The sequence below is a fragment of the Acyrthosiphon pisum genome, chromosome X, assembly GCF_005508785.2.
Source record: "Acyrthosiphon pisum isolate AL4f chromosome X, pea_aphid_22Mar2018_4r6ur, whole genome shotgun sequence".
Classification (NCBI taxonomy): Eukaryota; Metazoa; Arthropoda; class Insecta; order Hemiptera; family Aphididae; genus Acyrthosiphon; species Acyrthosiphon pisum.
In genome coordinates, this window is record NC_042493.1 from 69,170,454 (window position 1) to 69,191,936 (window position 21,483).

At 26.6% G+C, this 21,483-nt stretch overlaps 2 protein-coding genes across 5 annotated transcripts; one reads left to right on the top strand and one right to left on the bottom strand.

The window, feature by feature from the left end:
• The first annotated feature begins 4,396 nt into the window (after positions 1-4,396).
• Positions 4,397-7,590, top strand: LOC100575896 (ubiquitin-like-conjugating enzyme ATG10). Its single transcript, XM_003240351.4, has 5 exons — positions 4,397-4,832; positions 6,827-6,929; positions 6,991-7,088; positions 7,163-7,260; positions 7,433-7,590. The coding sequence occupies exons 1-5, from the start codon at positions 4,728-4,730 to the stop codon at positions 7,524-7,526; spliced, it is 498 nt and encodes a 165-aa protein (XP_003240399.1). The 5' UTR covers positions 4,397-4,727; the 3' UTR covers positions 7,527-7,590.
• A 2,969-nt stretch (positions 7,591-10,559) lies between these two features.
• LOC100165175 (protein PAT1 homolog 1) lies at positions 10,560-21,269 on the bottom strand. Of its 4 annotated transcripts, none has more exons than XM_008183659.3 (14): positions 20,936-21,266; positions 18,700-18,790; positions 18,244-18,320; positions 17,186-17,317; positions 16,951-17,085; positions 15,353-15,481; positions 14,658-14,793; positions 13,709-13,803; positions 13,214-13,354; positions 12,668-12,799; positions 11,825-11,959; positions 11,594-11,752; positions 11,243-11,467; positions 10,560-11,098 (listed from the first exon to the last, which is right to left on the bottom strand). In XM_008183659.3, the coding sequence occupies exons 1-14, from the start codon at positions 20,966-20,968 to the stop codon at positions 10,826-10,828; spliced, it is 1,893 nt and encodes a 630-aa protein (XP_008181881.1). In that variant the 5' UTR covers positions 20,969-21,266; the 3' UTR covers positions 10,560-10,825. The 4 variants fall into 4 exon arrangements, with proteins under 4 accessions (XP_008181881.1, XP_001949177.2, XP_008181887.1 ...); XM_001949142.5 differs by having other exon boundaries at positions 13,214-13,357; positions 20,936-21,265; XM_008183665.3 differs by lacking the exon at positions 15,353-15,481 and having other exon boundaries at positions 13,214-13,357; positions 20,936-21,269.
• Between the last annotated feature and the right edge of the window lie 214 nt (positions 21,270-21,483).

Consider the following 21,483-nt stretch of genomic DNA (forward strand, 5'->3'; position numbering starts at 1 on the left):
CAAGGGTATGTACAACGTAAAAATAACGAAATACAAATTCCATTTAGACATTTTTTAACTGACCATAATTATGCATTATTGAGTTCACAGTCTAATAAAAAATATAAACAGAATAGTTCAGAATGGGATGATGGTAAAGCATTTTGCCCTGGTAACCCAGGGAATATCTTTGTTAAAGATCAATGGCAAAAACGATCAAATAGAGTTCAAAGTCATTTTAGTCATACCAATATTCAACGGTTGAGTTATGATTGATAGTATAAAAGTACTGAAAAAGTTGTTCAGTATGATAATGATCAAAATGGACAGGATAAAATATTAAACTTCCTCGATATTCCAACCATTTGTTCACTGATATTAAATATTATTCTCCATGTTTAAGTGAACAGTATATAGTAGGTGTGTATTCGGGTGAAGGCTATAGGTGTGTGACTCTGTATGGTGAAGATTTTCGTAAATTGCAAAACAACTCCTGGTTAAATGGAACTGTGATTGACCCACTGCTATTGTCCTATGTGAATAATGAAATTGGTTATATTCCTGTGAAAATAAGAAATATAATTTGGTCAAGTACCTACCAAAGTTAAAATAGCCAAATTTGATTGGACAAAATACTGTGTTATTTCTGCTGATCAATCCTGAAGGTAATCATTGGACTTTATTTATTATGGACTTCATTTTGGGTTGTGTATTTTACTTGGATTCTCTGCGTCAGTTGACTTGTACTTACCTCGATTAAAAAAAAATGTTGTTTTCAATGGATGGTAATGAAAAAGCAAAATATTTGCTACGTAAGAAGGTTCTTAAAAATATTGAGTATCCTTTACAGAATGATAGTAACAGTTGTGGAGTGTTTGCGTTGTATTATTGTAGTACATACAATCTAATGTTTACTCAGAGCTTTTCAAAGGAAGTTAATGTGAGTGATTTAAGAAATACATTGCAACATCGATGTTTAATGTACTCTGATAATATCAGTGAAATATGTGCACAAAATATAAAAGTAAGTTTTACTTGGATTAAGTGTAATAAATGTGAGCGAAGAATTCATGTGTGTGTAGTTGGTGTATGCTACAAATTTACGACTAAAGAATTGAAAAATGAAAACTTCACTTGTATCTTATACAATAAGTATATTAATTAAGTACCTGTTTTATAATAAATTACAAAATAATAAAATACAAAATAAAAACTAATATTAAATAAAGATAAACAAACTACCTAATACAATACCTATTGTATGTAATGAATGGTTGGTTATATATAAGTTGGTTGTAATTTATAAATATTACCCGTACAGTTAAATGGAATCTATTACCCAACATAAAATTAGGTACCTATGTAACTAAGTCATATCTTTAAAAGTGGGGATTAACTAAGTAGGTAGTTAAAATATTTAAATTTAAAAAAAAAGTTAATTGTTTTAAAATTAACTTAAATTCAGAATGTAACCAGTTAAATTTATTATTTATTAAGTATCAACTTTTGACTTAGAACCAGTGGCGTCATTTGAGGGGGGGGCAAGGTGGGCATTTGCCCCTGTCTGATTTTTAACTGATATAGGTATACAATTGTTTTTCTAAAATATCTGCTACCTTTTATTTAAAAATGATGTTACCTAGTTAATAAAAAGGGTACCATGAAAAAATGTAAACAGTTAAAGGAGCACACAACACAAAAAATAAGTTTTTTTTATTTGAAAGAATGTTCAATTCTAAGGATAATGGTATAGGTTTTACGTTTCTACTCACATTATTCAATAAATTATGAGCAATTGAAAAAATACGTGTGACGTCATTGGGCCCTACTCATCGTAATATCTCTTAAAGTAATAATGTTTTTTACATCGGATTTTCACCAAATCATTTCATATAGCCATAGTTACAATAATTTAACATTTAAAAATAATTTAAATAATTTTTTTTTTTGTGTTGTGTGCTCCTTTAATATGTGGTTGCGATCGAGGCGAGCAGTTTTTTTTACCCATTCGGGCCGGTCAAAACCTTTGCCCCCCTCTATCAAAAACTGAAATGACACCACTGACTTAGAACAATCTTGTGTTCACTTAACTTAGCTTATCTTGAATTAATTATATTCACTAACATGTCCATCCATACATACTACCATTGTCCAACTGTGAAGAAGTAGGTAGTTAATTTTAATAGTGAAGATCTTCGTAGACCAGGATGTGTAAATGTGAATTGGAAAGTGGCAACATATACCTAGTTCAGACTTCAGAAATTTAGTTAGACATGAGTTATTGAAATTGGATTCATTAATTTTTGGACGTTCAAAGTAACTTTATGTAAGCATTAGTGAAACCCTAATAAATGTATTTTCTATCCAATAATTGTATTAAATATAATTAAATAATATTTTATATTTAACTTGGTACATTTTGAATATTCCAATTCAAAATTGTTCAAAGAACTTTGCATGTAAATTTTTTTAAGATAAATAATAATTTAATAATAATAATAATGACACAGTTTAACATTAAAACCATAATATGATTCTGAAATTTTTTTTAAATTGTATTCATTAGGTACTTTTATAATTTTTAGTGACAAATATGTATTTAAACTGTTTTGTGCTATTTATGCTTTGTTTAATATATTATAAAATGTAAAAACTTATATAAATACTGTTTTATATTACGGCTATGTTACGCAAAAATCTTATAAAATATTACATGTTCAGACATTCAAAAAAGTTTAAGAACTGGCCTATATTATACATAAAATATTATATACATTATTATTTATTTTATTGGTACTAAAATATTATTAATTTTTTGAGATGTAGATCATGGTTAGTGTAAAAATATAAATTACACTTTAGTAAACTGGGGTTTTGAAGAAAATTAACCAATAGTGTTATATAGTTTATAAGTACATAATATAGTCAGGGTTGTCTATCATAAAGTACTATTAATTGTATGTGTATATTAAATATGCATTTATTATATTGGTATGATAGGTAGTAATTTGTTTTGAATTTCGCAATATAACTTCAGCAATATTTATATGAGATAAAGTTTAAATTTTATGCATATCCAACATAAACAATAACGTATGATTTATATCCATTGTTAAATATTCAAATAATGAAACATTATAATATTATGTAAGATACTAAGATCGTTCATTTAAGTTGGATAAATTGACCTGTAGACTGTAAAGTCTAGGAGAATAATAATGAATAATAAATTAACAATCCTATATAATGCTTACCTGCAACTAACTAAACACATAAATAATACATAAGTATATAGTTTAATAATAATATGTTATTACTTTTTGTCTTACCAGTTACTATGCTAAATAATGACTCATAAATCATAATCAACATAATCTAAATACCACATTACCACTGCCTAATAAATATACTAAGTAAAGTAGTACACAATATGATTGGAAATGTATGTCATTATTTTATATTCAGTTGCATGGCCATATCCAGAAATTTGATAAAAAAGTTATAAAAAAAAATATAATAAAAAAAGTTAATAAGTAATTTTTTTGAATTATACTTATAATGATAAACAAGGTTAGAATAATTCTAAAAAAGTGTTTTCCTTAACGGTATTTTAAATGTTTGATTTTTAAATGAAGTTCAAAGTTGGGTAAAACTCAAAAATTGTTGCAATTCACCCCATTTTACGGTATATAAGAAAAAAGTGATTATAATAAACCGTATCATATATTGTGATAATGTATTTTTTTATTTTGATGATATTATTATTATTATTACTATTATCATTGATAATATTATGTCTGGTAAATATTGTTTAGTGAATGAATTCAGTCTTCAAAATATTGTATTGGGTACCAGGGTCCTAGTCGGTTATACTCTTCGCCGCCGTCGCGTTCTGGCGGAACGCGTACCACAGAATATAACAATGCGCGTACCACCGCCTTGCAGTATAATTCCGCCGCCACTGCCATGAGTAGTATAGGCCCCTGTTAACTTAATATCGTTTGTGGGGTAACCGACGGCCAGCTCAGCAACGACGACCAATATCATGTGGACGACGGTCACAACTCACAACCAACGGGCCACGGCACCCCGAAAAACGACATTAACGTAAAGCAAAAACGGTTTTAGAGCGCGCCAATCTAACGATATACCGTCTAACACTCTAACCACTGGCACCGGCCACCGCGGCCGACGTAGCGCTGGCCACAGTGCCCGGCGGCCGAGTTCAATCGTTCAATGCATGCATCATGGTTCAATATCTTTCCGTCAGTAGTGCTGACACTGGGCACGGTTACGTGATATTCTGTCGAGCGAGTTCGGCGGGACAGCCGCGGTGTGCGTATCATTCGCAGATAATGTATTATAGATAATAAAATGTGTTATCTATATACTCTGTGGTATCATTCTAATGTCGACTAAATACAATATAGTGATAACAACTGTCCGTGACGCCAGGGTTTCGATTTTTTGAATATTTCTCTATAGGTATTAATTAATATATATTGTAAAACTCATCGCTGTTTTTACTCTTGGAATTAGATTTTCATTCGTTCCTCGCAAATTGTCATAATGCGCTGCAAAACTTATCAACGACAAATCGTATTTAGTTTTCTCGACAAGTATTGAACGAGCACGTCCGACCAGAGTGAAACCGAACTATGTAATATTATGATTTAAGTCTGCAACGCAATTTTCTGCAAAAGTTATTGAATTGGCGTGTTCATCTTTTATTATTATTATCGCAAATCATGAGCATGACATACCAACAATTTGTCGAGTACGCTACAGATTTAAAAAATCATTCGGACTCGATAGATGGCGGTTGGAATTTACGTCAACACCAATGCCCAATGGTAAAAAAGTCAATTCAACTAAAATTTACATTATTTTTTTACCATAATAATTCCTAAATGAATCAACAAAACAACTTTTTTCTACACATAAATTAATCACAACCTGTTATTAAACATTTAATATTTCATTAACAATTACCTTGTCTAATATTTTTTTTATAGAATGGACATTTTATTAATTATCTAGTAAAAAAGGAGATACAAAAAAAAAATAAAACTTCATTGAAATCTATCCACTCAGGTTAGTTTTGTTGACTTTTACTCGTCTCAATGATAACATTGTTATAGGAATATTTATTTAAATTTCACAAGTTATAATATGACATAATATTATATATTGTATAATTAAAATCTCAATTCAATATTCTATCCTACCCCATTTCTGAAAAAATGTCGTTACAATAATAGTTGTACTAATATTTGTTATACATTATGTTAATTGTTAATAATGTATAATTGAATTGCAACTGGATACATTTTAGATTCTGAGTGGAGCGAGGGATCTAGTGATGTTTATTTTTTATTTTTTATTTTTATCCTGTATACTAAATTTCTACCAGGAGGAGTGTATTGATTTCAAAATATAGTATCTTATCTTTTAGCGAATTGGATTAAGATGGTACTTGAGAGTCATTTTTAGATTTTCTCAATAATTATTTAATACCACGGGAAAAACCACTGACAAATGACAAAAAACCGCAAAAAAATGGGATTTTAATTTCTAACGTCTTGCTTATCACCATAGAAACGAATAAAAAATTATAATATTATAATATCAATTTAATATACAGGCTATAATAAATAATAGCAATATAAAATATCCAGACTGACAAACCGTCTCCGCTCAGAATTGTTTTTCTTATACAATGATATTATATCATTGAATTCAAGTATAATATACTCCGTAATACATTTACCCACTTGTAACCTACTGTACAGCAGATCGACATCCACTTACCCACTTTATTTTAACATGTTATCTATAATTTTATTGATAAAAACGACTATCCAGTTCAAGACTGCAACTACTCAAAATACTGATTTATTGGGAATGATGCATTTTCAATATTATTTCTCTATTTAAAGTAATGTAAATTAAAATGTTGAGAATGCTCTCTTGTGGTCAATAATTAACCTATATTTTATTGCGTTCTTGAACTGAAATCGTCATAAGATGGTCTATATTCTATAAGATGGCGTATATAACTCGGATTTGTTATATTTCGAGTTGTTGCAGTCTTGAACTGGATAGTAATTATTTATTAAGTAGTGTGTATACTTATTTTTGAAAAAGTTTTAGTTCTAACCAAATTTGTTTTTCTGTTTTGAGCAATATTACTTTTTTAAATAAAATATAATTGTTTTATATATATATTATCACTAGTCACTACTATTAAATCATACTTATGTGAAGGGAATTTTTCACGTACCTTAGATATTTTTATTTTCCCTTTTATAAGGTAGCCTAATGATGGCCATCTCTGAATAAAATTTAAGACCATGTCAGCACACTATTTGTTTTCTCTCTCTGGCCCATGCGCAACATAAACAAAACGCATTAACTCAGAACCATTTTGTCTATGTTTTTATGTTATCTTAGAGTAAAACACCCGCTACAAAAAAGATAGAGAATAATATTTTTGAGGGAATGACATATCGATTAACGTTGTTATATTTTATTGTTATTTGACTTAGTATTCGACTTTCAAAATAAACAAAAAAATTTAAATTTAAATTATGTTTAAATTGTTTTGAGACAATACTTAGACAAATCAATATTTCATTCTCTCAAAAATATTATTCTATATCTTTTTTGTAATGGGTGATTTTACTCTAAGATTAGTTAAAAACATGGAAAAAATAATTCTCCGTAAATGCGTTTTGTCTATGTTGCGCGTGTGCCAGAGGGAGAAAACAAATAATGCGCTGACAATCTCTTAGAATATTAAAATAATAAATTAATAGATATTGTAATTTAAGAATTGTATTTTTAGATTCTCTTATGGAAGACAAAATTTCCAATTGTTTGTGAATATCATATATTGTACAATCCAAGTTATTCATGCCCAGATGTATTCTTTAATATGTGGTATACTGGTAATTTATTAAATATTTACCAAATTAAAATCAGATAGAAATAATTTAATTTAATGTTTAGATGGAAAGTTACTTTCATTAGAACATGTATGGTCTTTGGTGCATTCTTTTTTAAAACAAAATGTAGTCCATGACAAGTGGAATGCTATAACTCAAGAGGTTTTAATTTTTTTCTAATTAGAAATTCACTTGAAATCAAAACTTGTACAATAATCAAATTATTACTGTTTTAGATGCATCCATTTTTTAATTCACCATTTTTCAGATTACACCCTTGTAAGAATACTCATGTTTTGGAAATGTTAGGTTTTTCTTCAAAAAATATCTATGAGTAAGTTGAAGGGTTTTAAATTAAGTAATGATTATTAAATAATATACATTTTATCATTTAGGTATATCTGTTACATTTCTACATACAATTTATGTATACATTATTTTATATTATACTTTATTTATTAATGTATGACTATAATTAATTATTAATACCATGTTTATTTGTTTAGGTTCAATCCCCTAATAGCATGGTTAAGTACTATTAGTCCTATAATTGGTTTGGAAATAGACTTATCATATGGAAACCGAAGGCTCAAAAGTTAAATTTACTTAATTTGTGTTTTAATTAAATTTTAAATTAGTCATTAAAATTATTATTAATGAAATATGAAATTGTATTTTATTACAAACAAATAAAAACTGATTCCTAATAATAGGTTCAATTAGAAGGGCTTGGGGAAAATCTAATTCGATACATGATGTAAAATATGTACAGGGGTTACAAATTTATGCCATAAGTGGCACATTGGCCAAATTTTAACAACAAGCAAAAATATTTTTATATCATTTTTCAATTTTACATAAATGAATTTATGCAATTTCTTGCATTTAGAAAAAAAAATGTGAAGTTTCTTTAAGCTCTCAATATTAGTGTCTACCATAGGCTCAATTAGGGGGGAGCTAGGTTAGCCAGTTTTCATATGTCGGTTAGAATATATTATGTATGTTATTTGTTTATAATTTTATATTTATTAACTAATATTTTTTAAGAACCAAATCAATTTTAGTATGTATTGATAAATGTCGAATACAGTATAGATCAATTGAACAGTACAGGTTAAATATATTTATTTATTTTTCCAATTAAGTTTAATTTTTTTATTGTATTGGTATTTGCTGTTTGCTGATGAGTAATGTATTGTACCTAACTAAATTGTTGTGTTGTACTATTACTTTAAAAACCACAAGGGGTACAGACAAAGTCTCTGTAGGTTGGTGCAGCTTATATTATTTTAGCCATCCCCAAACCAACTGACCAAATTATAATTGGCGTTAACATAAAGCTGTAAAAATGAAATTTTTCAATCAATAAATTTGATCAATTCAAAACAGAGAAATAATGTAATGGATGAAGCCAATTCTGCTTGTGTTTTAAGCTACCAAAATACAAACTTGATATTAAAAATTGATAGTGAATTTTTCAAAACTCTATTGTCCTGAGGGAAAATGTTCTTAAGAACGTAAAATGTTTAAAACTGATTGCAAAATACCAAAATATTTGCAACCTACCTGTACTACAAGAATGGCATTTCTCAAATTCCATAAAAATAACCTAGCTCCCTCCCCCCCAAAAACACTTGAACATTTTTGCAAGTATTTAATATAGCATTGAAACTCAGTTGAAAATACACTCACAATGTTTGAGCTTATGTAATATTTTATTACTAGTTTAGTTTTGAATTCAACTTTTAAGTTTATTTCCCAATAATGTACATGAAATGATATGTTAGTGAAATTTTTTATTTTAGTATATCATTTTTTATGCATGATCCAACATTCTATCATATAATATAAGTACAAGTCTTACAACTGTGCCGGTTAGATTTGTATAAATTATCTGTAATTAATTGTTGACATACAATGATATAAATAAATACCAAACATTTCTGTTAATTATAATATATACAGATTGTATTGAATATAATTTCTCAAACAGAAATAGTATAAAATGTAGAAGTTTAAATTTAATATTTATACAATTTATGATCAGCACTTGTTTTTGCATTTCTGTATTGCATACATTATTTTACAAACATATTTCGCTAATAAGCTTTCAACATTTTTTATATTTTGTTATATTTATAAAAATGTTAAGCGCATACTTTAAAGTTGCTTTGGTATCAAAACCGTTTTTAAAATTTGATAATCATATGATTTTCAAATGTTGTCATATTATCTGCTACCGATCTAAATGTTGGCAAGAAAATTAATCCAATTCTATACAATAAACATTACTGAAATTAGGAAGTTAAAAACAATACATTTTTATTTTTTGAATTTTACATATAACAAATTCTAAAATAATTATACAAATAGACATATAAATAAACTAAATTTTATTACACATAATTTATATAATATATATATATTTGTATATTACATCCACAGAGTGTATCAAGAGATTTAGCCAATTTTATATTTTAAAAAATTGGTAAATCAACATGATAAAGCACTCTGGTATATATATTCTATACACATGCAAAAAAAAATTAAATAAAAAAATTCACTAAGCAACATTTAATTACAATACAGGGAGACTTTTAAAATAATATAATATAAAGAAAATTATTCAATTTTAAATAAATATTAGGTACAATACATCAATGGCGATAATATTTTAAATATACTTTTAACGCATAAGGTTGTTAAAAATCTTTAAAATTTTTAAAATTTAAAAAAAACCATAATTCAACACAATTAAATATCTATCTTCAAAGATTTTCTAAGTATATGATCTACATATGATATAATAATTTATTCTACACTACCATTATTTTATTTAACAGTATCTTTTCATATATAAATGTAATATTGACATAATGATTGTAAATTATTTAATGTATGGTTTGTTATATCAAATTTCCTATTTTAGTATTAAAGACAATATCATATTATAATAATAATATAGTATTAATTTATTAATTAAATTAATAAATAGTTAAAAACCCAAACATAATGATAGGGATCAATTAAATTTGAAATTGCACAAGAATTATATAGGTACTTAAATTTCGATCAGAAATTAGTTTCATTGATTATGAACTTACACGTTCAGTTACCATAAGTGTTTCAACTTATCAATAAATGTATAGGATCCATATCTACTGTAGATGACAAAATATCTAGAGCTCAAATTATTTAATAATTAATGGTAAATATTTCATACACATTTAATTAATTAGAAGTTATTAATTAGTTGATTCAATTTCAAATAATGATAATACAAAAAAAAATGTATGTTGGGTCATTGTTTAGAATAAATTAAGTTTAAAAATATTTAGGAATTATGAAATTAACAAATTGGTTAATATATTATTTAAATATCATTTTCTGAAAATAACTAATAGAAATTATAAAAAAAAATTGTTCCTTTAATTAATATTATCATTGGAACCACATTAATGTAAAAATAAGTATTAATAAAAAATAACTTTAATGCAAAATTAAAGTTATACTTTGATAAAAATTATTCTCAACATAGAAATTAACTAATTATATTAAGATATTATTTCATATTGTACTAATTATTAATGAGCTGGGAACAAATATAAAGTAAAAATGAAAAAAAAAACCATGTTTTATGGTGAAAAATGTATAGTGAACCTAGCAAAATCTCAAGCGCTTAATAATGCACAATAAGATTAATGATTTTGAATAAAAAAAACTTTCAACATTATATACAACACCAACGTTCAGATATCAAGAAAATATAGTGCAAAAGAGATTACAATTTTCCTTAAGATCCTCAAAGAAATATATCTATAGTGGTTTAATTTCATGCAGTGATAATGATGACCATTGTTACTACAAAAAAGTAAAATCATATATGTCAAGAATGGTGATTATTTCTTAGTTGTGTCACCCAAGAAACTAATTCTTTGAACAAGGTTTAATTTTTTTTCAATTGTAACGGATTGGTCTAACGGTAAATATGTCAGATGCTGTTCAATAATTTTTTTATCCAAACCAATGACTGGTCTTTGTATTGTATTTTCTGAACCAACTAATATAACATTGCTAATGAAAATACTCCATTGTTTCAATACTTTTCGTTCTGTTGTGGGTCGAACTTCTTCTGCTCGTTCAATCATATTTGCTATAACTGATATGCCAAACTAAAAGCAAATATATATTTTAATAGATATAATAATAAATACATATGATTATTTATTACAATATCCAAATTTTATAAATTTTTAAAACAGCTCATCTAAATTAACGTTATTTTCTAGTAGAATTAAAAATGAGTATCTACTTACAATACTTATCAAAACAAATGCAAGATTTTTCATTAAATACTCTGCAATTTGATTCAATTCCGGAAGATATAAGCAAAATATCCATTGTCTTATGTACGGTAAAAATAGTAACAATAATTGATCTTCATTATCTTTTGAAATAATTGTACAAATTGAAGGGCCGAAAAATACACTCCATAAAAATGACGGATTTTTGAGATGGGGTAAAATTCTGTGTACCAATTGCTAGAAATCAAATGAAAGAGACAATTAAATTAAATTCAAATTATAATATTTTTCAGTATCAGTCATACATCATAGTTATAAAAATAAACTAGTTTTCATTAATTTAAATATTATTGCATTGCATACTTTTCCTTTACGTATAGTCACATATGAAACTAAGTGATGTAAATGGTTAGACAAAATTTCTGTTAGTTCATCAATGTATTGTTGTACAGTTGGTGCTGCTTGTGCTTTGTTCCTTATTGCATAGTATGTTTGTTCTATTTTCAGAAGTGGTATATACATCTGAAGAGCAATACATTTTATATTTGATGAAAATTGTACATACATATTTATAAAATATAAAATATAACCAACATGTTCAATTTCTAAAAGGATTTGTTTTGAGTTTTTTTGGGCAACTACAGCTCGGTCTGTTGAGGATGCAGAAGAGGGTGCAAAATCATTTGTCTCTATATCAATCATCTTTCTTGGAGTTATCACACTGCCAATCTAAAAATATTTATACATTATAGACAACTAATAATATAAAAAATTTAAATTTAAAATTAATTAACTATTAAAATTTAATACTGTCCAATTTTTAGAGGCTATTTTTGAATGAAGTGTTAATTTTTAATTTAAAAGTTGAACCATAAAAGATTTAGTAAAATATGAAAAAATATAAAAAAGGTATAATTTATAGTTATATATTATTGAGCATTGGTATCATACAGATAAGGATTTCATGAATTTAAAACTTAGTACACAATTTTCCTCCATTATTTAGAAATAGTTAACTTCTTTTGAAAGTTAAGGTGTGTCACTGAGTCCACAAAAACAAGGTACACAGAAAAAGTGAAGTTGTGCAAAATACTAGAGTTGAAAAATAGTGAGTCGTAGGAACGGAACTTATGATCCAATAATTAAGTCTCATATCACGCAAATAGAATTTAAAACTATGTATAGGATACTGAGTAATTTAAGTAACTGATTAATAAAGTGTGCCCTATTTTTGGGGGCACATGATACATCCTAACATAAAAAGTTAAGTTTTAAAGCCAGATTAAACAAAATGGTTTTAATGTATTTATTCAATTTCAATAATTTTGAAAAACTGTTTGATTAAAAACCTTCTTAAAATTCTAAATTGTAATTAATAATAATTGCTTATATCTTTAAAATGTATAATTTTTCAGGATATTTATAAAAGTAACACACCAAGACTTTTCCTAAAGAATTTTCAAAGTGTAATTGTGTATATGAATTGTTAAATCTGGACTGCGTATCTGGTTGATGAAAATTACTGTTGGGTTTTGGCCCACTTGAACCATGATGACGCTTTTGATACATCTGAAAATTGTAAAATATTGTAAAACATTATTGTAAATTTCATAAAAGGTGTTATTATTTTTTTAAATATTGAGTTTCATTATATATTTTTTTACTATATAAACATGTACAACTATTAAAATAAATTAATTTTCCTATCACTGTCCTTTCTTTCTTAAAAATTTGTTTTCGATTTTCAGATAGTAACCATAATAATTCGATCAACCGAGTACAAAACAATTGGTGCTATTTGAAAATCAAATGATATTTTACTGTACCATAAAATTGACTATATTTGTCTATTTTAGAATTATTACCTGATATTATATATATTGTACATGTTTAAAAAGATTAATCACAAAAACTAATTAAACTTTATATTTTTAGAGATAATCACTAATCCAAAATTGGTTATCACTGCATTATTTTTCTAACCGTAAAATAGTAATCTTCTTCCAATGGGTTACTATTATGGAACTGTATAGTTTGTATTCCAGCCAACCAATGTTTTTCTCTCACCGTCATAAACCCAGCACCATAATCAGTAAAATCCGACTGCTCATCAAATGTGTAATTCTTCTGAAAAAAATGTGAAATAATATATTAGATATTATGTAAAATATTATAAAATCAGTTGAGGTGACTTTTATATGGCTTTCTAATGTGGCCTGGAAATAAGAACTTTGCTTTTTAAGTTAATAGCTGTGTTCAGAGTATATTTTTTGATTAAATTAATAAAATGTTGGTGAGTTGAACTTAAAATATGTATGTCTGTGGGCTGTGAAAACCGCAGTCACTTCACTTCTTGTTTGGTACATTTTTTAGATAACTACTACCTGTTATATGAGCTTAGAACCAAAATATTTAAATCCTGATATTCTATAGGTTTCTTAAGTAACTAATCTGAAAAAAAAATATTATATAACTAACCATTTTAGGAAAATTTTGATATGCCATGTTGGTATTAAATCTCTTAACGTTATTTATAAGGTTTCTTGGAACGTTATTATTATTCCTTGGAAAATCTGAAATAAAAAAACGAAACATTTATATACAAGAGAATTCAATAATTATTCTAGGGGTCAGAAGTTATAAAACTTAAAATTGACAAAATATGCAAAAAAAATTTTGTAAAAAAATATTATTTAAAACTTAAAAAATAAATTATAATGTATTAATTATTAATTACATAATAGTATATTGCCTGTTATTCTTTTATTAAAAATATCTATAATATTAATGAAATGTAATGAAAAACAGGTTTGGCGAAAATAATAATAAACCATGCCACAACAATCAGCTGTAACAAAAAGTTTTGCTATTTGTTTCTTAGCATAAATCTATAGGAAGAGAAAATACTTATTTTAAATAATTAGGTATAAAATACATAAGGTAATAAAAGTAAATATTATAGATCAGGGGTGGCCAGTGAGAAGAGACTCGCGAGCCACCAAATATATTAATAAAAATGGAAGAGCCAAGATGTAAAAAAAAAAAAAGGTCATATTAATTATGTCATACTAATGTTATGTTAAGATGCGAGCCGCAAAAAATCTATGACGCGAGCCGCGATTTCGCCACCCCTGTATAGATGGATATAAAACAAATAAGGAAATGTATTTCTTTTTTCAAAAAATACCAAATTTTTGTTTTTAATCTTGTCATTGTGTAAAACAGATTTTAGCTTAGGCAGCAGACTAGTCACCAGTCAGCTGTTATAATTTAAGAGCATACAGTAAAATATGCAACTTGCACAACTTCTGAGCCCAAAATATTACGATCAAGGTTTTATAGTAAGAAACAACTTTTAACCCTACCATCGTAGTCTTATTAAGAAAAACCAAATAAAAGTGTAAAATTATGATGTAAAATAAATTACTTTTTGGTACAACACGAACGTTTGGTAAATTGTACTGGGGAATTTCACGTTTATAGTACGGAGAAAAAGGTAAATATCCTTGGTTTACCTCTGGTACAGGACGGTTGTAAGATGGGCTTACTTTTACAGCATCAATCTATAAACAATATAAAATGTTAATTATATCCTTATTAGGAAGTAACTATTATTTTTGTATCAGCAGTGAAAATAAAACATAATTTTCAATACAAAGTAATATTTATGTTATAGACAGTGTATCGAGGTATACTGAGACAACTGTTTAATTATAATTAAATTAACACATAAAAAAAAACATGAAATACATTTATATCAAAAATACACATAGGTACCAACATTTGTTATGTTTATCATTAAATAGTGCTGGGATTTTGATGCATTTTGCGTGTTATATTTACAATTTATTATCCATATAAGTACCAACATTTTTCATGATCATTTTAAAAATGTTTTGCCCTTTTTTCTAATAGCTTTTCTACGACACACCATAATTTACAAAATTATAATTCAGATCACTTGTTAACTATTATTATAAATGGATTTAAAATTTAAATGAACCTAATTGTTCAGATTTCTACAATATTATTTTGAATTCATTTTAACCACTTATTAGAGCACCAAAATCCCAATCCTATTAATACATTAAGATACTAAGTTTTTCAATAAAATAAAAATACCAATTGTCTTTCCAAGTCAGCTACACTTATGGCTGATGAAATTACTTTTGGTGGAGGTTTAGTCAAAATATCGTCTATATGTCCATTTACATTTACTTCTCTGAACCCAGGAGGTGCGTTGAAAACATTCTATGAAACAATGAGTTAGTGTTATAATTAACATGTTAATACACGTACAATTTTAACACAACTAGTAATAACTAGCAATATAATTATAAAAAATAATTGCAAAACTAGTCATGCACTCACACATGCATATAGATATTTGTAACTAAAAACAATAACCAAGTATATACAATATTATTATTCATTAATATTTGTATCATATAAAAATCTAAAAACTTTTACATATACATTATAAAAGGTAATCAACACTTGAAATAAACTTTTAATTCTATTTTTTTTTTTTTACATATTTACTATATTAACACATTTTTATGAGTTGACCCAAAGAAAAAAGTTAGTTATCTTTTTTATTAATAAACTATTGAATACAACATGTCTCATAACTATTGCTGATAATTGTTTATTAACACTCGACACTTGTTAACAAAAACTATTGTTTACAAAATTATCACTTATGATTTTGGTTTCAATAATTCAATATAAAATTGAAAAAATATTATTTTTCGTTTTTTTCGTTTTACATATAGGTTTTTCTTTTACGCACATAAGGAGATTATGGGATTAAAACTGGACTATTTTCTAAAAACAGGTTAAAAATAATCCCATATGAAGTTTGTTGGGACAAATAAGCCAAATGCTCAAAAAAGGGATAATCTCATTTTAAACGAAATATAATATGGTCATCCTTATCATATTATCAGTATGGTCATAATATCCATGACTTTGAACCGATAAAATAACATTCATAACACATCAAATTTACAATCCAGTAAATAAGCCATTACATTATTTAAATAGTTTTGACTTTATACTTAATTTATAAAAATATGTTAGGGTGCTGATAGCATAGATTGAAGTTGAATATGCTTTATTGACTTAGTATTTCATTGTCTATGTTAATTAAAATATTATACTGTAATATATGAATTATTATCATTTGGTATATTAGACTGAAAACAAATATTAAGTATTTATAAAGTAGTTGTACGCAGATTAAATATAAATAGCAACCAATCACCGAGGAAACAAATAAAAAATATCTAATTTATTTAGTTGGTACAATATTTACATGATATAATATGATACTTGCTGGTTTCAATGCGTATTATTTTTGTGAAGGATTATCAACGCATGTGTATACAATATGAACATTAAATTAATATAATTAAGATATTTAAAGTTATATATATAAATTTAAATTTATAAGACACAGATTAAACTTATATTTTTATATTTAACAAAAATGTACACAAAGTTAAATAAATACATTAATTAACACAGAAGCAAGCTTTAAAAAATACCCGTTACCAGGAATATAAGGGTTAAAGCACATTTAATATTATATGTAATTTATTAAGCACACAGTTTATTACGCTAAAACCAATTTAATTATAATTAATAATCAATGTTGAAAAGGCAAACAAAATTAGAAAAACATAACTAGTCAATTCTTAGAACATGCAATTATTTACGTGTGGTATAGGATTTGAGCCTTGAACTGGAATTGGTCTTCTAATTGGACCACAATTATTACTTGGTAGATTAATACCATAATTTTGATTAACAAAATTAAAATTATTTTGATATTGGAAAGGTAATGGTAAAGGCTGAAAGTAATTAATAATTGACAAATGCATTAGCAACATGTATAGGCAACATAATTTTACAAAGATAATTGTTTTGCACATGTTAACATAATAAGATTACCGGTACTTCATATTGGTGGCTAAATGTATGTAACTGTCTTAGTTCTCTTTCTAGATCTGGTAATGTTTTTAAAGACTCGGTGAATACATTTGGATCAGGTGGAATTGAGTTGGCTAAATAATCATTGACTTCCTATTAAAATAAAAGATTTGAATTAGTCAAAATTAGTTATAATTTATAAAATTGTTTAATTCAAAAAGGCATATATCATGTTATCTCAAACTAAAATTCAAAATGAAATAATATTTAGAAAGTTTAATTAATCACATAATATATTATTTGAAAAGTTTTAATTTACAATGGAATATAAATAGAGCATACAATATAGGTATATTGTACCAATATTATATTTATTCTAGTCATATATTATGTAAAGTAGACCAGTGATGACACATTTTTGATTCACGACCCACTTTTTGTAACAAAATGTTTATGAACCATATCAGCCTTGTCGACCATGGAAGAAAAAAGGCTTTAGCTGCTAGTTTCCCGTTATTTCCTAATTCCTATACATAAGAGTGCCCAAAACATTTCCAATGAAGTTTCAATGAACATTGGCTTAAATTTTGGATCACAAGTATGCTCAATTTAATGATTTTCTATACCAGTAGACATTTTAACTCTCATTATATTATCTACAGTAAATGGTTGTTCAATCCATTAATAGCTTATTCGAAAATCAAATTCATAACTTAAGTATAATTTTAGTGTTTTTTTTTATTAAAAAAAAAAAAAGATATCTTCACCCATTTTTATAACCGGTTTAAGACAACTGGACTGTCTGGACTAGACATTATTTGAACTTAACAATACCATCTTACACGACACATTTGTTTATGGCATGGCTGATTACCTACTAAGGACTTAGCTCTTAACATGTAATACATTATTATGTATAAATTGTTTATGAAACCTGAAGTTATTTATTTTAATAATACACTACAAGAATTTGTAAACTTATAAAACTGACAAAAATAATTTCAATATACTATTGTATATTCAATAATATTAATATGCAAGCACTTACTCAAATAAATAAATAAAAATAAAATACTTACTGTTCCGTCAGGCCATTTTTTTTTAATAACTTCGTCGTATTTAGCATATTTTTCATGATCTGCTTCCCAATCACCGTCTGTCAGAATAAATATTTTACAACACAAATTAAAATTGGGTATCAATATTGTTTTCAAAATCACAACAAATTTAAGCAACTACCAAAGTATATTAATTCCTTTGTAAATTAATTACCTTTAAAAAGTTTAAAAACAGCTTATAATGATAAGTAGAAATGTTTAAGAATAGTTAAGATAAATTCTATTTTTATAAAATAAATAAGACAAATATAAATAGTTCTAAATGTTTTCATACTATAAATATTAGTACCTAGATTAATTAAATTAATTATCAGTCAGTGCATGTGTTTATGGGTAAAAATGTATTTTTTAAGTATCAAACATATTATATTTGATCATTTTAGATAAAGGTACTATTTTCACCATACACAATATTACCTGACATATCATTCCCAAAAGTCTCATCATTAAGAGCATCATATTTGTCTTCATCATAAATTTCTTCTTCGAAATCATCATCAAACTTAGCCTATATAACAACAATTAAACTAGTTTAACATTTAAAATAATAATCGGATATATTAAAGACATTGAGTGAACACTAATATTTATTATAATTTTACTAACTTTAACACGAGACAGCATTTATAATTATAAATGTCGTTCAAAACGTTTTAAGAAAATATGTTACAATTATTGTGTTATTAAAATAACTAATGGTTACTAATGGTAGAGAGAAGCATTTTTTTTATCCATAGATATGTTGAAAATATTAACATACAAAAAAAAACTGTAATACAGAACAGACATGTAACCAGAAGTTATTTTTTGAGGGTTCTTTAAATTTTATATTTTAATATAACATGGGTGAGGTTTTACATAATGTTAAGGTACACAGATGTACAGAAGCTAAAGGTATATAATAATAAGATCGGATATACATTTATTATAATAATAAGTTTAACTAAACGATATACAATATTGTTATGAGGCGTTATATAAATCAACGAATAACTCTCTTATACCGACTACTATATAGGATAAATATGCTATAGTATTACTCTATTACTATAAATTACTTATAAACTACATGATATGGGGTGTTTTATTTATAATTCCAACACATACTCTCCATTGTAGTCATCAATCAACCTTCAAATTAACAAAGACAAATAGAAAATAGAACCATGTGACAACACATTTTGTAGAAACTAAATTATATATAAGACATATTTTTTGCATAAATACGGCTGATGAGGTAGGAGTTTCCATAACAAAAACACCTCCTCTGAATACGTTACTGACATAAAGTAAAATTATATATTATGTCATCCACTTGACCACTTATCATATACCAACATATGATACCTAAATGCCAATACTAATACTAATAGTTTTTATTAAATTCTATAAATATTTTTTGTTAATTTAAATGTGACTTAAGTACTATACACAATATATACAATATTTATTAATTTTCCAACTTGTAAAAGGTCCTTTTTTGGCATAAGGAAAATAAGAAAAAAATTAGAGCAAAATAAAATTGTTAGCAAACAATGTTAACAGTTTCATAGCTCAATGAGGACATTTTTTAAACCTCTATTGTATTTTCTATGAACTCAAACTCTTTTAAATTCAAAACACTATTCATGTGATCTATTACGTGTCACCAGAGATATTCATTGGCAAGAAATCACAAATAAATCAGAAGGATTTCCCTCATTAACAAAAAAGTTACTGACAAAATATTAGCAGGCCTTTTAATACATGGTTTTATTGGTTTTCTAATGAATAAAACTATGAGTATTAATCTTTAATCTGTACCTTTAAGTCCACACACAATTAAAATATTTAGGTAAAGTAGTCGTTACAGAAAGATCAAAGAGATTCATTGAATATCAACACATTAGTGTTACTGAGTTACATTAGTGTAACTGAAATCATTCAACCTCATTTTTTTTGATAATTGGTATACTTAATAATTATTTATTATCATTAACCGTATATTTCTATGCCTATTTTTAATAATTGGCTTAATTTCAGTCCTGAGAAAAAATTACTCTTGATAAAATGTTTAACAAAAACATATTTAAAATCCTGAAAACAGAATCAACATAGTAACAAGATACCTATAAACATTTGTGGTCTTGCCTTAGGGTCACTATTAAATTTAACATTTCAGCATAAAAAATAACTAAAAGCTACGTATTAATTTAATTCATGAATAAACGTTTTGGATTAACGTAATTTGTATAGATGAGAACAGAAAGTTAGTGCAGTAGAACTGATTGATTTGAAGTGCTAGGGTCACGATTCAGCGCTAACAACACAGACTTAAGCATCGACTAAGTGCTATTATAATAAGTATTGAGAAACCTAAGCAAAACCAGGATGAATGCAACGTAGAAATGCGTTCATTTCTGATCAAGTCCAGTGCAACAAGTTGGAAACAGAACTAAAATATACAATTCTACCGTCTGTCACAATCGCACAAAAGTATTTTGCCAACGAGTGGACGGCACTGGACTCGAACAAACCGACTCCAGTCGGTAGAGGCCAGAACAATGTATGTTGAAGCCCGCCATTCGAACGTTTGGTCGTTTGAAACCAGAAGTATAAAGTACTGTATTGGAACACACTACTGAACTAGACTGTCAAAATGGGATGTGTTTACCTGTTGATCCGTCATAAAGTCTTCACCGTCCATGGCGAACGGCGATAAGTGCGTTTCTGGGGGAGAAACCTGAAGTCTTTCGCGGTGCCGGATTCGTTCCGAACTTAAGCCATAGTCTTTCACAGTTTAACTAACACGAAAAACATGCACTAAAGAATTTTTTTTTAATTGATAAAAACTTGATAAGGCGCAACGACGATGTACGTATTTGGAGGTTATATCGGCGGTGTTCGGGGCGGGCTACCTTCGATACGGGACGCTTGTCGGTTATTCACCCTACCGATTCATTGTCGGGGCCGACGACTGACAAAAGACCGTATTTGGAGCCGGTTAATTGATCAAAAAAAAATATTAAAATATTAAATGTAAAAAATTATTTAATAAAAAAAATTATTTTGTTGCTGTTAACGTTATTGTTGTTATTATGCATTGATAACACATTAACACGCTTGTTATGACTTATGATTATTATGGTCATTGATTAAATAATATACATATTACATAATTTCATTCAAGTTTTTGACAGTAGTCAGTAACGCGGTATTATT